General features: G+C 47.1%; 1 protein-coding gene across 2 annotated transcripts in view; it reads right to left on the reverse strand.

Moving 5' to 3' along the window:
- The window catches only part of COL15A1 (collagen type XV alpha 1 chain), a 127150-nt gene that overhangs the window by 43583 nt on the left and 65715 nt on the right, over positions 1-17852 (reverse strand). For both annotated transcript variants that reach the window (XM_045373525.3, XM_065530284.2), the window contains 7 exons: positions 14549-14698; positions 13997-14140; positions 7154-7207; positions 5438-5497; positions 4133-4225; positions 2839-2964; positions 1873-1935 (listed from right to left, as the gene is read on the reverse strand). In XM_045373525.3, the coding sequence (XP_045229460.2) occupies positions 1873-1935; positions 2839-2964; positions 4133-4225; positions 5438-5497; positions 7154-7207; positions 13997-14140; positions 14549-14698 (690 nt within the window). The remainder of the gene's footprint in view (positions 1-1872; positions 1936-2838; positions 2965-4132; positions 4226-5437; positions 5498-7153; positions 7208-13996; positions 14141-14548; positions 14699-17852) is intronic.

The following is a 17852-nucleotide window of genomic DNA, read 5'->3' on the forward strand; positions in this document are numbered from 1 at the left end:
AAATATCATGTGCAAGGTTTCCCACCAGGTCTCCAAATGCACATTTCCAAGTTCTTTCCAAGTCTGCTTTTACTTGTCAGAAAACCTCATATGTGCACAGTGCAACAAACTGAGATGCATAGCAAATTTCAGAAACAAATATGATTGATCTCCAACATTCACCCTAGGCAAGCCTGCTGCTTCGTGCACTGCTGATTCTTCAAGCAGCTGCAGAGTGTGTGTGCAAGGGTGTTTTGTATGCAGTTGTGGGTGTGGGTATCTTTAAGTTTGAGACAGAGTATGGGAGGGATGTGTGTGGGTGGGTGGGGGAAGCCTGGAAGAAGAACAGGTAAGAAGAGTGTAGGTCTGTGGTGCTTCCTGCAAAATTTAATTTCTTATGAATCCGTTGGTACACGTAAAATGAGTTCTATAAAGCTTGACAATTGTTTCTTTTTCTGAGAAATAAGCTTTCCACGAAAATTGAGTTATGGCTCCAATTAAAATAAACATACTCCAGAGCTGACGGAAACTAGAAATTCAGTTCAGCAATAATGGCGGTGTCTACAGAGTCAGCATTTTCCACGTCTTTATCCATGAGAGGTTCACAGAAGGCCCCACTTCCGATCCCAGCTGAGAGGGACTCTTCCTCCTCTAGGCCCCAGTAAAACCCATTGATCGCATCCCTAGCCCAGGGCTCACCTTGTCTTTATTGCCTTCCTTTGACAGACATGGCTTATCTCATCAAGCTGTGAACACTGCAGAGGCAGGAACCACCCCCTACACACACACGCCCCAGGTAGCACCAGCACAGGCTTGCAGACAGGAGGCAGGACCAGCTTACAGACAGAGAATGAAGAGGATGAAGGCAGGCCAGACTCTGGCAAAAGCGGACTAACGGTGTCCAAAGGAAATTTCATTCATGCATCAAACACTAATAGAGGCCTGTGCTAGGTTCTAAGGAGAGAGAGGCAGTACTACATGCTCTATGTCAGGGTGGCAGTGAGGAGCAGACAGGTTAGCTAACACCTTTAGTGTCACTGTCAGTAGCATGGGAACTTCCTATGATGCTCATAGAAAGCGGAGGAAGGAAGGGTGCTTTCTGCTCATGAGTCAGGGAGAGCTCCCCACAGGATGTATCTGAACTGGGTCTTGGAGGATGAGAAAAGGAAAAGGATATCCCAAACAGGGAGAAAACCATGTGCAAAGGCCAGGAGGCCAGAAGGGAAAAGCATGCCCAGAGCATTTGGGCAGAACCAGCCCACCGGCCAAGAGGCCATGTGAGGAGTTGGGGGATGCGCTAGAGTGGCAGCTCACGAGAATCAGGAAGGGCCAGTGGTCTGCACAGAGCTAGGGTGTGTCCTGCAGGCAGTGGAGCCCTTGATCTTTTCTCAGTAGCCAGGGCAGGGGCTGACGAGAGCTTACTACAAGAAGGTGAACTGGGCAGGAGGCTGGAGGGTGGGTGGAGAGAATGGGACAGCGACGGGGAGCCCAAGGCCACCGTAAGAGTGAGAAGAGATGAGTCCAGCTCAGTGGGGAGAGAAAGGTGAGAGATGTGGGGGTCAGACTGGGCCATCTTGGCACTGACCAATCATAGTAGGAAAGGGAGGGAAGGAGGAGTTAGAGAAGATTCCATTTCTGGCTCTAGGTGACCAGGTAGATGGCAATGCCATTCACTGAGGCTAGGGACACACAAGAGTGGGCAGGGAAGGTGCTGAGTTCAGGCTTGGGCATGATGAGTCCCCTGATGGGGACATTCAGCAGAAGTGGCCAGCAGGGGATTTCAGAAGGCCAGGGGGTCAGTCACATAAGAGGCAAGGTCAGGCTTAGGGGTCAGAGAGAATAGTGTGGGCCCGGTGACACCCATGTGTTAGGACCCTCCCGTGTTCCCCGTACCTTCTCCCCTTTCATCCCAGGAAGGCCGGTGGCTCCATCAACTCCAGGCTGTCCCTCAGGGCCCTGGGGAACATCAGTGAAAATCAACCCACAACATTTCTGCTGAGAATCATGTACACATGCTTGCTAGAAAAGGAGGGCAGGGTTGGGAGGCAGGTGAGGATGGTGGGCCCAAGGCCTCATGTCAGGTGCAAGGCAGGAACCTAGTCCTTGGCCCAGGCTGGGTCACTGCTGACTGTGCACCTGCGGTTAACAGTCCTTCACTCTCTGGATCACATTCGTCCTCTATGGGGAAGTTAGAGGCAGGGTTGGACCACATGGTCTCCAAGGGTCTCCTACCCCAGGCCCAGCCCTGATGGCCTATGATTCCAAGATTCTTTATGAATCTGTGTCTCCTGTACAGATGCTTCTCGACTTACAATGGGGCTATATCTGATAAACCAATTGTAAGCTGAAAATATCTTAAGTCCAAAATGCATTTAATACACCTAAACTACTGAACATCATAGCTTAGCCTAGCCTACCTTAAACATACTCAGAACACTTCCATTAGCCTATAGTTGGGCAAAGTCATCAAACACAAAGCCTATTTTATAATAAAGTGTTGAAAGTGAAAACAGAATGGCTGCATGGGTACTCAAGGTACAGTCTCTACTGAATGTGTATCACTTTGCACCATTGTAAAGTCAAAAACATCTTAAGTTGAACCATTTGTAAGTAGGGGACCATCTGTACTGATTATGATAAAGCAGCAAAACAATATGTAGGATGATGATTTTCTTGGCTGCTGCTTCTTTTGAATCTCAGCAATGATTCAGATGAGGAGGATTTCTGTTTACAAACAGCTAGCTGCTCTCTCCTCATCGCGAAACTTGGACAGTGCTGGGTATTGCCATCTGTACACCCCTCCCTGGCTAAAGGAAGTCCCACAGTCGCAGAGATGGGGAGAAGACTTCAGTTGCTCACCGGGGGCCCAGGTTCACCAGCACGTCCATCCTCTCCAGGAGATCCAGGGGGTCCCATGAAAACATCAGTTCCTGGTTTTCCTGGAATCCCAGGTAAGCCAGGTGGCCCTGGGGGCCCTGGAGGACCCTAAAAACACAGAGACTCTGTTAGAAACAGTGGGGGAATACCGAATGAGATACTGAATATATGTGCTTCCTACATTCTCTCAAATTCTTACAACAATCCTACAAGTAGGGTTTGGTGTTCCCACTGAGCAGATGCGGAAACTGAGGCTCAGTGAGACCATGCGACTCAAGGGCTCTCAGACACACAGCTAGTTAATAGGAGAACTGGGATTTGAATCTCGGTCTTTCTGAGCCCATCATAGTGTGTTTCCTCCCAAAAGTCTGAATACAAGAAAGACCCAATTAGCTGGAATACTGAGAGGTGCCCTGGCGAACTTAGTTTTCTGATTAACTGTGAGGTCAGTCAAAAACTGCTTGTTGTGTAGCCTTGTTGTTAAAACTCTTTCTGAAGCGCACTAGTGTTTTTAGACCATTGCTGGGCTGGCTGATCCCACCAGGCTGGGAGATTCATTTGACTCCCATTCCATTTACCCACAGAGTCCAGAACCCTTCTAGCCCTGGCCATGAGGAGTAGGCAGAGGAGCAGCCAAGTGGAGCTTTCAACCAGGGATTCAGCACAGGCGCTCAGGGACAGAGGCACCAACTGCAGCTAGAGAAGGAAAAAGCTCCCCAGGGGGCAATTTCAGAAAGGGCTGGTGGAGCCCCAGCCTTGGCAGGAGGCCAGGGGAGCAAGAGGCACCAAAGAGAAAGAGTAGTCTGGAAAGGGAGGCAGGGAGAGGGTGCATAAGGGAAGGATATTTCAGGAAGGTTCTGGAAGCTGAAGTAGAATATGCCACCCAGAGACAAGGCCAGCAGTTCTCTTTAATGAATAGGGTAAGAGGAGGGGGAGGGAGGATCGAAAGCCAATTGGCAGAGGTGTAGGGCACTGGGCACACCTGCTGCGGGGCAGCCTACTCCAGAAGCCCACTGGGAAAAGGAAGAAGGTGGGGCGAGGAGGTCCTGAAGATAAATGTAGGCTCATACTCACTTACGATGCAACTGACAAAGTGGACAATTTCAAACATATATACAAGTACAGGGAAAAGCAGAATGAACCCCCATGAGCTCACTGCCAACAACCCCAGAGGCGGCCAATCCGGTTTCATCTGTCCCCCGCCCCAACGTCCCTCCCTCTGGGGTTATTTTGAAGGCAGTCCCAGACACCAGGTCGTGTTCTCCTTCACACTCACTCTCAGCAACTCCTCACTGCCCACCAGGTCACCAGAGCCAGAGCCGACGTCCAAGCCCCAGCCCAGGCCAGAGCCCTCTGCCTCTGCTCCCGCCTGGAGAGAGAAGAAATTTCCACAACTTGCATTTAACTGCCAGACTCCAAGGACAGCCACATCGCTGAAAGTTTTCTCCAAAATGGGGAAATTTTTCCTATATCCTGTAGCCTGATAACTTCTGCTCCCCATTTTCTCTCTGACTTTTCTCCCACTCCCCTCTACAGCTACTCTTCTCCCTTGCCGCCTCCCAGCTGTGCAGCCCACTCATATCCTCAGCCTCCTTTCCTGCCTTTCAATTCCCGACTCATCCTTCAAGGCCCGATTCCACAGTCTCCTCCTCCACGAAGCCCTCCCTACCCGTTTCCAGGCAGAATTCTTCTCTCCCTCCTTGGTGCTCCCACTAGCCTCTGTCAAGTTCTCAATGAGATGCTAGGACCACTTGACTTGAAGCTTAGTTGTGCGTGTGTCTGTCAGCTCCTCTAAACTAGGGCTCCTCAAGAGCCAGCCCAAACCTGGGCCACATTGGGTGTCCAGAGTCCAGCAGGAGGCTGAGCACCCAGAGAGCCCTCAGTGCATACTTGAATGGCATCAAATGTATCTGAAGAACAAGGGGAATCTCCAAAACACCTTTCCGGTACTTAACTCCTGAAGACGGGAACCAGGCAGGGCCTAATTTATTCATTGAATGTGTGTGTACTGAGCACCCCTGAGAGGCACCAAGGAAGACCTGGGTTTCGGGGTTACAGCTGTGTTTAGGAAGTCACAGTGGTGGGCACATGTGTGTGGGGGAAGGGAAGTGGTGATATGGAGGCAGAGAGACCAGTTAGGAGGCTGGTGCCATTGCCCAAGAGAAGAGGAGGAGGCGCTACACAGCTAGACTCAGGGGGACTTGGGGACACACTGGACAGGGCCGGGGAAGGGAGATGACTATTCAAGGATGTTTCTCTCTTGCTGACCAGGTAGATGGGGTGCCATTCCCAGAGATGGGGAACCCAGGAGGAGAAGCAGGTCTGGGGCATGGGTCATGAGTCCAGTTTGGGAAGTGTTGAGTTTGGAGAACTTCTGGGACACTCAAGTTACAGGATTTAAACTGGATAGAAATCAGTTCTGCTGCTGCACACTGCAGAGTCCTAGCAGAGGCAGAAAGCCCTGGGGTCTGACTGCAAGATACTTTGGGGGCCAAAAAGGAGAGTCCTCAGCCTGTGGCTGTTTTGGCTGCATCCCTGGTCTTACACCTGTGTGTGTGACAAGCCTGGATGGAAATCTCACCGTGGGTCCAACAGGCCCAGAAGGTTCAGGCGGGCCAGGAATCTCCTCCCCAGCATCACCCTAAAGAGAACAAAATGTTCAGTGAAGTGCTGTAACCCTGTTCCTTCCATCTCCCCATCTTTCTGTAGAAATCATGCTCATCTTTAAAATCAGGATCACACCGGGATGAAAAATGGCATTGTCATTCGCAGAGACAGCTCGAGGGAACGCCTTGTCCCACCCCAGGGCTCAGAAGCCCTTTGTTTCTGAGCCATACTTGGACAGCACCGGCTGTGGTGGAAAGAGGTGACCAGCATGAGCATGCATCGCACACACCCTCCCTTCCTCCAGGATTTATCTCCACCCTCTGGTCTGGGCCCTGCTAGAGCACCGGTGCCCAGGCCCAATCTGGACTCCCCTGAAGCCTGCCCTGTCCACCTGCTCCTCCCACCAGGGCCTGTGACCTTTACAGCAACATCATTGCTCGCAGCCTGCCCCTCTGGGACCATGTGCCCCTCAAGGGCAGGCACAGTGCCTGAATCACCTCCAGGTCCCAGCAACTGGCACAAGGCTGGTGCCCCAGAAAATGCTTTTCAAATGACAGAAGCACACATTTGGAAAGGAGGCAGATGAAAGAAAATGACAGAGTGGCATCCCAGGAGGTTTTGGCTGTCAAAAAGTGCCCGGAGAAGTGGCTTCTTTGACAAAGTGACAGGATGGCCAGATCCGCCAAAAGGAGAGTGGAAATGTCCACAGTAAAGTCCCCAAATTTGTCTGTTGTGAGGCCTCCTCCCAGAGCCTTCTGCTACACCCCAGAGCCCTGCTGGCATCTGAAGTCCACTGAGATGGCCAGAGGCAGAGATAAGTGAGGACACCGCCCTCCCTAGCCCCGGCCCTCCCTTCCCCATACCCCCGTAGGCACTCAGGAGATCCCAGGACGGGAGCATCATCTGCCACAAGGAATGGCCTCCATGCAGCCTGGAGGGAGGCGAGGCAGGCAGAGGACCAGGGTTACGGTGGGGATGAGAAGGCTCCCAGAGGCAGCCAAGTTGCTGCCTATGGCCAGAGCAGGCTCCTTGGGCAGGATCTCTTGACTGGGGTCACTGTCGACACATCCCCTTGGGAACAGCTTAGCACCAGCAGGTGTTTTGGTAAGAGGAATTTGTTATTCCTGCGGTGACTGACACCAGCTAAAGCACTTCCATAAACATCCCCTCATGTCATCCCACAGAGGGTCATCATGACCACCCCCATTTTACAGATGGAGAAACTGGAGCAAAGAAATAGTAAAGAACTTTCAGGAGATCCCACAGCTACAAAAAGGCAAACCTAGGCCTGTGGTCCTCAGAAGCTCTTGTCTGCCCAACATTTTCCCAGGAAGAAAATCAGGGACAGAGCCCACAGCTCGGACACAGAAGTGAAGAAAACTGGTCGCAGATGTGTGGCAGAGCCAGGTTTGGAATCATAGGACCCTTTGATACTCGATAGAGAAGCCAAGGCCCACGGAGGTCAAGGGACTTGGCCACAGCCACCAGGTGGTGAGAAGAGACTCGGCCAGAACTGCCCGGTGCCCTTTTCATGATTCTCCCAGACCTACAAGTCCATTTCTTCTGGGGTTAGCCCTCTTGCTGCTTCTGCGATCCGCTTGATCAGAGTGGACTAAGTCAAACCCAAATAACATGCTTAGGACACTTGATCAGGAGCCAAAGTGTTCCCCAGGATGGTCACAGCACAAACCTTTTCTCCTTTGGGCTCAGCCTGTCCTTTCATTCCCACATGTTCTCTCTGAGCCTAAAACAAGAAGATTTTGTTAAAACATGGCCACAACATATTTGGGACATGGGGCTGCTGAGTTCTGATGACATTCCCTGGTCCTGGTCAGTGAGCTGTGCATGAGCTAGGGCTTGCACTGGGCTGAAGTCAGTGAGCCCCGTGAAGACAGAGGCTGCCTGATCACTGCAGCATCCCCTGCACTGGCAGATAATAGGCTCTCAGTACCTATTTGCCAAATGACAAGTGGGAAGAGCCTGGCATTTGACACACCTGACAATCAGTCTTCTCTCTCACTTGTGTTCCACAACAAAGATTTTTAAATATATTACTTCATTTCCAGGGCAACATTCTCCATATATTTGCTAAGATCTATTAGTCAGTCCTTAGAAATGTAATGACATCATTGTGACCAGTGTGGACTTTGCTAATCAGCTTCTGGCTCTCGTCTGAAGACAGTGGTTGTAGACAGTGCAGAAAACCAAAGCACCAAAAAGTCCAGAGACAAAGGCTCTCACTCCTACTGGACCCCTAGGAGCTACATGATCTTGAGCAAAGCTCTAATCCTTTTTGGGCCTCATCTGCAAAATAATTCTAGAGAGCTAATTTATTGAGCATGTACTATGTGCTGGGTCATGTTTCCCATGTATAAACTCATTTAATCCTCACAAATCAAGAGGTAGGTTCTATGATTATGATTCCCATTTTATGCATGAGTCAACTGAGACAGAGAGAAGTGAAGAAAATTGGCCACAGATATGTGGCAGAGCCAGGCAAGCTATACTGCCATGGTGACTCTGGGATTCAAACTGACCTAGAGTCACCATGGCAGTATAGCTTGCCTGGCTCTGTCACATATCTGCCAATACTGATCCTAGAGGCCAGGTGCAGCGGCTCACGCCTGTAATCCCAGCACTTTGGGAGGCTGAGGCAGCTGAATCATCTGAGGTCAGGAGTTCAAGACCAGCATGGCCAACATGGTGAAATCCTGTCTCTACTAAAAACAAACAAACAAGCAAACAAAAAAATTAGCCGGGCCGTAGCAGCGCATGCCTGTAATTCCAGCTACTCTGCAGGCTGAGGCAGGAGAATCGCTTGAGCCTGAGAGGCGGAGGTTGTGGTGAGCCGAGATCACGCCACAGCACTCTTGTCTGGGCAAGAGAGTGAGGCCCTGTCTCAAGAAAAAAACAAACAAACAACAACAACAACAAAAAGACACAAAAAAAACTGATCCTGGAGATATCCCAGGGTGGGTGCCTTCTTGACAATCTTGTGCTTTTAGACTCTGCTCAGGAATCAGGGCATTCATCTGAGTTCATTGCAGATCCCTAACGTGGGAACTTAGCAGGAATTTGTCTTCATCAGACATCAACCATGTCTCTGTTTCTCTCTCTCTTTCTGTCTCTCATTCTATCTCTAACTCTCTCTGTGTCTGTCTGTCTCTCTCTCTCTTCCTTCTCAGAGCTTTAAAAAATCTATCATAAAAATTGTAAGCCACCATAGTGGAAAATGTATTAAACCACAATGTATTAAAAAACTAACAACCTTCCACAGTTCCACCACTTTGAGGCAACAACTGCCAACATTTACAAAGGGTATTTCCTTCTAGTGTTTTTGCAAGTGTGTATTTTTAAATAGTTAACCACACATTATAGTCAGATTTATAACCAGCTTCTTTCACTTAACATTATATGCTAAGTGTTTCCCCCATCATTAAATATTTCTAACAAGTATAATTTTATTAGCTACATAATGTTCCATTGTTTGAATATACTTTTTTTAAGCTCATTATTATTATTATTATTTTTTTATCATACTTTATGTTCTAGGGTACATGTGCACAATGTGCAAGTTTGTTACATATGTATACGTGTGCCATGTTGGTGTGCTGCACCCATTAACTCATCATTTACATTAGGTATATCTCCTAATGCTATCCCTCCCCACTCCCCCCACCCCACAAAAGGCCCCGGTGTGTGATGTTCCCCTTCCTGTGTCCAAGTGTTCTCATTGTTCAATTCCCACCTATGAGTGACAACATGCGGTGTTTGGTTTTCTGTTCTTGCGATAGCTTGCTGAGAATGATGGTTTCCAGCTGCATCCATGTCCCTACAAAGGACATGAACTCATCCTTTTTTATGGCTGCATAGTATTCCATATAAAATTTGGCTCCACAGTATTCCATATAAAAATTCCATTTTTAGATTTTCAATAACAAAAAATAAAAAAAATGGCCATACTGCCCAAGGTAATTTATAGATTCAAAGCCATCTCCATTAAGCTACCAATGACTTTCTTCACAGAATTGGAAAAAACTACTTTAAAGTTCATATGGAATCAAAAAAAGAGCCTGCATTGCCAAGACAATATGTGCCACATTTTCTTAATCTAGTCTGTCATTGATGGACATTTGGGTTGGTTCCAAGGCTTTGCTATTGTGAATAGTGCCGCAATAAACATACGTGTGCATGTATCTTTATAGCAGCATTATTTATAACCCTTTGGGTATATACCCAGTAATGGGATGGCTGGGTCAAATGGTATTTCTAGTTCTAGACCCTTGAGGAATCGCCACACTATCTTCCACAATGGTTGAACTAGTTTACAGTCCCGCCAACAGTGTAAAAGTGTTCCTATTTCTCCACATCCTCTCCAGCACCTGTTGTTTCCTGACTTTTTAATGATCACCATTCTAACTGGTGTGAGATGGTATCTCATTGTGGTTTTGATTTGCATTTCTCTGACGGCTAGTGATGATGAGCATTTTTTCATGTGTCTGTTGGCTGTATAAATGTCTTGTTTTGAGAAGTGTCTGTTCATATCCTTTGCCCACTTTTTGATGGGGTTGTTTGTTTTTTTCTTGTAAATTCGTTGGAGTTCTTTGTAGGTTCTGGATATTAGCCCTTATATGCAAAACAATAAACGTAATCCAGCATATAAACAGAACCAAAGACAAAAACCACATGATTATCTCAATAGATGCAGAAAAGGCCTTTGACAAAATTCAACAGCCCTTCATGCTAAAAACGCTCAATAAATTCAGTATTGATGGAACATACCTCAAAATAATAAGAGCTATTTATGACAAACCCACAGCCAATATCATACTGAATGGGCAAAAACTGGAAGCATTCCCTTTGAAAACTGGCACAAGACAGGGATGCCCTCTCTCACCACTCCTATTCAACATAGTGTTGGAAGTTCTGGCCAGGGCAATCAGGCAGGAGAAAGAAATAAGGGGTATTCAATTAGGAAAAGAGGAAGTCAAGTTGTCCCTGTTTACAGATGACATGATTGTATATTTAGAAAACCCCATTGTCTCAGCCCAAAATCTCCTTAAGCTGATAAGCAACTTCAACAAAGTCTCAGGATACAAAATCAATGGGCAAAAATCACAAGCATTCTTATACACCAATAACAGACAGAGAGCCAAATCATGAGTGAATTCCCATTAACAATTGCTTCAAAGAGAATAAAACACCTAGGAATCCAACTTACAAGGGATGTAAAGGACCTCTTCAAGGAGAACTACAAACCACTGCTCAGTGAAATAAAAGAGGACACAAACAAATGGAAGAACATTCCATGCTCATGGATAGGAAGAATCAATATTGTGAAAATGGCCATACTGTCCAAGGTAATTTATAGATTCAATGCCATCCCCATTAAGCTACCAATGACTTTCTTCACAGAATTGGAAAAAACTACTTAAAAGTTCATATGGAACCAAAAAAAGAGCCCACATTGCCAAGACAATCCTAAGCCAAAAGAATGAAGCTGGAGGCATCATGCTACCTGACTTCAACCTATACTACAAGGCTACAGTAACCAAAACAGCATGGTACTGGTACCAAAACAGAGATACAGACCAATGGAATAGAACAGAGCCCTCAGAAATAATACCACACATCCACCACCATCTGATCTTTGACAAACCTGACAAAAACAAGAAATGGGGAAAGGATTCCCTATTTAATAAATGGTGCTGGGAAAACTGGCTACCCATAAGTAGAAAGCTAAAACTGGATCCCTTCCTTACACCTTATACAAAAATTAATTCAAGATGGATTAGAGAGTTAAATGTTAGACCTAAAACCATAAAAACCCTAGAAGAAAACCTAGGTAGTACCATTCAGGACATAGGCATGGGAAAGGACTTCATGTCTAAAACACCAAAAGCAATGGCAACAAAAGCCAAAATTGACAAATAGGATCTAATTAAACTAAAGAGCTTTTGCACAGCAAAAGAAACTACCATCAGAGTGAACAGATAACCTACAGAATGGGTGAATATACTTTAATTCAATTAATCTTCTATTGCTAGCTAATTAAATTATGCCCAATTTTTCTCTATTATGGACAATACCGAGATTAGCATCCTGGTAAACAAAACCTTTTTTTTTTAAAAAAAAAAAAACAGCGACAACAAAGGTTATCAGACTATCTCCACTAGAATCAATTCCTAGAAGAGAAGTTTCTGGGTCAGCAATATGCACTCTTATGGTTGTTAATACATGTGGACAAAGAGCTCCCCAGGAGCAGTAACCCTCACACTCCCATGAGCACAGCCAGCCTTACCAGACCAACTTTTCAAAGCTGAAAACACAAAGGGTCTAAGGAAGAAACTGACCCAGTTTCTTCAACAAAGTAATGGCAAAAGGGAAAAAGAAGGCGGGAGACAATGAGAGATTAAGAGACACTTAAGAGATGTATCAACCAAATGCAATGTGTAGACCTTGTTTGGATTCAGATTCAAACAAACTAACTGGAAAGAGGTATTTTAAAACAAAATAATCAGGGCATTAGATAATATGAAGGAACCACTGTTAATTTTGTTAGATGCATTGTGACACTGTGGCTATGACCAAAAAAAAGGTACCAGATCACTCTATCAGCTGTACACATTGAATTGTTTATCAGTTAAATAAATGATAGGATGTTTGGGGTTCATTTTTGAATATTCCAGTATTCCCCTTCCCTCCAAAAAAGATGGTGGTAGGAGGTGAAACAGATGAAGCAAGATTGGCAGTGTTGATAATTATCCAAACTGAGTGATGGGTATGTGGGGGTTAATTATACTATTCTAAGCTCCTTTGTGACATTTTTAGATTTTCAATAACAAAAAGTTTAAAAGAGAAAGAAAAAGGAGAACTGGCTCTATCTGTGCCTGATGAGGCATAACTAGGGAGATTTGAACTTGGTGCTTTGTGTACACCTTGGGGTGAGGTGCAGAAGAGGAGGGGGACATTGTTTGGGAAGTCACAGTGCATGAGCAGGTCGATCCAGAGCTGGATGCCCACTAGGATGCCCTGCAAGCCCAAAGCCCCAGCCCCAGTGTTAGTTACTTGGTCTAGCACTGGACTCAGACACCTGCATTGTTTTAAGCTAGCAGCCATCTCTAATGTGTGACCAGAGTTAAAAACCAGAGTGGTTGTTCGCCTTTTTCCTTTTATAGATGATGACAAGGAGGCCCAGGGCCCACCACAAGTCAATGGCATCCCTGGAAGCAGAACCTCAACCTCCTGGCCCCCAGTCCAGGATCTTCCCACCACACCACACTCTCACAAATGAGGACTTCAGCCAGGTGAAGCTCGAGAGCTTCAGCTCTGCAGGCCAGCATGCAGGTTCAAACCCCAGCTCCACCTCTTAGAGGCAGGCAACAGTGGCAGGTGACTACCTCTCCACATCTTACCTCCTATTCGCTTTATACTGAAGAGGGGTGTGGTGAAGGGAATCAGATACACTTGGAGCACAGAGTGATTAATCAATGTCAGTTCAGATGGCTTATTTCCTGCCCCTTGATTGTGAATTCATTGGGGACAGGAGTGAGGTCACATTCATCTCTATTTACAAGTGTCCTGACTGAGGGCCCAGAGCCGCTATGTGTCCAGTCAATGAGTGAATCAATGAACGAATGCAAGACAACTCTAAAGAGACAGGAAGCAGTGTGATAACCACTAGAAAAGGCCCCGAAACAAGGGGCATTCAGGACCTTAGGTGTTCTCCTGATCTCCTGTCCCACAGCCCCACCCTCACAGGTCAGTCCTGCCACACCGTGGCCAATGGACCACATGACTGTAGCTTGAATGGTGGCTTTCAAAGTGTGCACGATCAAGTGGTGTTTGGGGAACTGACGAGCCTGTGCTGGTCACCAAGGAGATGTTTTCCTTTAAAAATGTGTTCACATTGGAAGAGCAGTCCCTCTTCACACAAGCCCAAGCTGAGGGCCAGCTTTGGGTTTCCTATTTCTAAAAGACAGTTATAGCCCTTAAGTGGTGACAACCCCAGGTGTGTGTACAGAGCTTTGTAAACGTTCTCCAACCTGCATTCTCTGACTTGGCCTTGCAGTCACTCATTTTTACAGATGAGGAAACGGAGGGCCAAAGAGATCAAAGGATTTGCTTAAGGTCACACAGTTGCAGCCAAGAGTGATAAAAACTCATGTTGGCAAGGACTTGGAGGTCACCCCCCAACACAAACACAGCGCTGATGTTCTCCCCTCTACAGACCTGCCACATCTTACTGTCAGCTTTGTCCCCAGAAGAGCACTGTTAGATCTCATTTCAATCCAAAGATCAGTTTGGAACACAAAGCCAGGTCCCCTTGATTTTAATTTCTTGCTTTTGCTCTACAAGCTGGAGTTTCCTCAAGTGTTCCCCAGGTTAAAGCTCCTCAAATGCCCAAATTTGCAAACCAACGTGAAAACCTACCTCTGAGAAAGCTGGGGGCCAACCCTCCCACAACTTTGGCCTTTCTTTCTTTCCCATGTAAGGTCTGCCAAGTCAAATCTTATAGCTCTATGCCACTTACTGGAGTGACCCTTCTTTCAGGAGCCAGTGTGGGCAGGGGCAGCGGTGGCCCATCGGGGGGAGGGCTGCCGGACTCTTCACCGCGAGCTGTGATGAGGGGCTCCTCTGTTGTGGCTGCTCCCAAGTCTTCTTCATCACCAGGACCCTGAAAACAAAACCAGCATTGAGGCACCACCTCACCTCGCTCACGAGGCTGCCGGGGAGTTGTGGTCACTGTCGTTTCTGTGGTGCCAGCCCAGTTTCAAAACACATTCTTCCCTATGATCATCGTTGCCCCCAGCACACCCCCTCTGAAATATGCATCTCTTCTAAGCCTCAGTGCCAACTGTGGACCACTTGACTCTGAGTAAATTCTTGGGCAAGGCTAGGAGGGAGCAGGGCTGTGGCCCCTGCCACACTCCGGCATTGCGTCCTGCCTCCCTCCAGCCGCTGCCCACCCAGATGCTCATAACCAAGCTGCAGGTGCCCCTGCCAAGGCCAAGGACGGCCGTTGTCTCACAATGCAGACCTGTCTCTCCCCTGTAAGCCAGAGAGGACGCCAGATGACACTTACAGAAGTGACTGCCTGCTCAGGGGTCATGGTGGCTGTGAGGGGGGCCAGGCCATCTGTGGGGACCCCACTGGCTTCCTCATCCTCAAAAGTACTGAGGGACACTTCGGTTGCAGCTGCAGCTGTTGTTAAACTTCCTTCACTGCTTGGACCCTGAAATGAAATTGGCATGAGGAGCTGTGCCCCTTCGCCCATACCCCTGGTTCAGTGGGTGTGAGGCTGGGGGTGGAAAGCGCTGGGGCCTCAGATAACTGGAGGCTCCATGATTCCCTTTCCTTTGCTCCTTCAGGACCACACCTTCCCCTGGAGCTCCAGTGTTAGAACGCACCTCTCAGGGCATCCCCCCACCCACCCCAGAGTCCCCTCTAGCACATCTCTGCCAAGCGCTTCTCTGGCCTTAGCTTTGTGAAAGGAAAATAAATCTCAGGATCCCCAAATCACTAAGCAGAAGGGAAAAAAAAATCAAGCTGGGAACTACTTAGGGCAAACCTATCTCCCATTGTATTCCTTAAAAAGATAGCTACTAAGATAAAAAAGCTACATACCTTCCTAATAATTTGTCCTTAAGGAAATTCCTTGCAGACAAAGGACGGACAGAACTCAAGGTCATCCCTCTGCTCCGTGGGATAAATGTATATCTGATTGCTTCCTTTGGAAAGGCTAATCAGAAACTCAGAAGAATGCAACCATTTGTCTCTTATCTACCTATGACATGGAAGCCCCCTCCCCCCTTTGAGTTGTCCTGCCTTTCCGGACAGCACAAATGCACACCTTATATATATTGATTGATGTCTCATGTCTCCCTAAAATCCATAAAACCAAGCTGTGCTCCAACCACCTTGGGCACATGTTGTCAGGATCTCCTGAGGCTGTGTCACGGGCATGTCCTTAACCTTTGCAGAATAAACTTCCTAACTTTCCTGAGATCTGTCTCAGATATTTGGGGTTCACATTTTGGCAACGAAGAAGGGATTCTGAGTGGAGGTGCCACTGACCTTTGACAAATCTCATATTGGTGCTTGCTACCAGTTTGAGCTTTCTTTATGGTTCAAACCAATAGGACAATTTGCTGAGATAAAAAAGCTCCAGAGAATCCCTGATCTCCCAAAATTTGGTCAAGATCTGAAGTTTATTTTGCTGTACAGTTCTTTTTCTGGAGTCTTACTTACTTCCAACAAGGAATGCAAGTTTTCTTGCTTCTAGGATGATGGAAGGCACGTAACTCCTTTCTGGAGTTTGAGCTCATTTCTAACAGGGAAGGCAAATTTAAATTCTTTCCTGCTTCTAGGATGGTAGAGAGCAATCTTCCGCCTAAGACCTATCTCTAGTAAGCAGCTGAATTGGGGTTTTTTCTTGGCTGAAGTTAAGATGAACAACCAGCTGTTCTTAATTTCTCCTTACTATTAGAGTACTCAGTAATCATATTGTTAGGGGTTTTTTTTGGTTGTTGTTCTAGTCTTTCTCCCATCAGATTTGCCCAACTCTACCTGACTTGGTCAAATCTAAATGAGAATTCTAAGTTATGGGTAACAAGGCCTCTCTGAATTGGCTAAAATTTCTCACAGCTGAAACAGAGGGGGGAGAAAACCAAAACATGCACATGTTTGCTGTCTTTGCTTCCTGTCTTAAAATTTTTTTTCTTTCATTTACTTTTCTTCCACCCTATATCTCTTTCCCCCTTCGCTGTCTTTAGTACCAACAAAAACCTAGAGGAGGCTTCTAATGACTCAAACCCCTTAAAGTACTCAGAACAAAGGCACCACCTGCCCCTTTTTGGGGTGTTCCATTTTCTTTGTGGAGTTTCAAGAGTCATGAGCAGATTCTTCTTAGGTCTAAAGCTCTGCTCTCCTGTATCGTAAGACCTGACCTCTGTGGCTTTAGGGGGTACCAGAGATTACCTTGTACTGGGAGAGGATTTAACCTTGTGTGTATAATGGTGCATGAGAGTACAAAGTTAGAGGTGGCTGAGGACAATTTACAGGAAGTGGTCTTAGCTGTTTTTTGGGGTTTTTTTTTCCTTCTAGGAAGTTATTATTTAGACCCTAATTCTAGTTCAGAGGTGCATTCTAAAGGGTGTCTTCTCCATTGCCTTTCCTGCTGAAATTAATCTTGATTGGCTAGTATGACCATTTTGCATGAGGAACTGAACTATCGTTTTCACAGATAAATGGGAGAATGAGTTTCCTCAGCTCCAAAGAGAAAGGGCATTTTGCTCCTCCCAGCTGAAAGGTGCCCCTGGGTCACTGGAGGCCACCTGGGAGTGTCTGGGGGTTGACCCCCCCCATGACATGCTGCAACCCTACAGGGAACCCCCAATGAAATTAGTTTAAAAAGCCTCATTCAGGGCCGGGCGCGGTGGCTCAAGCCTGTAATCCCAGCACTTTGGGAGGCCGAGACGGGCGGATCACGAGGTCAGGAGATCAAGACCATCATCCTGGCTAACCCGGTGAAACCCCGTCTCTACTAAAAACATACAAAAAACTAGCCGGGCGAGGTGGCGGCCGCCTGTAGTCCCAGCTACTTGGGAGGCTGAGGCAGGAGAATGGCGTAAACCCGGGAGGCAGAGCTTGCAGTGAGCTGAGATCCGGCCACTGCACTCCAGCCCGGGCGACACAGCGAGACTCTGTCTCAAAAAAAAAAAAAAAAAGCCTCATTCAGGAAGGGCATATAGGAGCTGGTCACTCTGCATTTTGATTTTGAGCCTTCTTGGAGGGGCTAGAACTACAGAGAGAGAAACTGAGACATGTAAGAGGGTGGAAATGGCTAAGTGGTGACACACTGTGGAGCCTCACCTGCAACCAGCACACTTTGACCCACTCCACTAAAATACTAGGCCACAGCTCAGTTCCTACCTTAAAATAAAAAATAAATAAATAAAAATGGCCGGGCACGGTGGTTCACACCTGTAATCCCAGCACTTTGGGAGGCCGAGGCAGGTGGATCATGAAGTCAGGAACTCAAGACCAGCCTGGCCAATATGGTGAAACCCCATCTCTACTAAAAATACAAGAAAACTAGCCGGGCATGGTGGTGCACACCTGTAGACCCAGCTACTCGAGAGGCTGAGGTAGGAGAATCACTTGAACCCAGGAGGTGGAGGTAGCAGTGAGCCGAGATTGTACCATTGCACTCCAGCCTGGGCAATAGAGGGAGACTCTGTCTCAAAAAAAAAAAAAAAAAAAGTGGAGTGGGAAACAATCTAAGAATAAGGGAAAATAATGAGAATGACCCTCTTTCAGGCACTCCGTTGGTTTTATGGTCCCTCTTCTTGCAAGTGTTTTTGTAAAATGGACATACCTGACATTTT

Source organism: Macaca fascicularis, chromosome 15 (genome assembly GCF_037993035.2).
Source record: "Macaca fascicularis isolate 582-1 chromosome 15, T2T-MFA8v1.1".
Taxonomy (NCBI): Eukaryota; Metazoa; Chordata; class Mammalia; order Primates; family Cercopithecidae; genus Macaca; species Macaca fascicularis.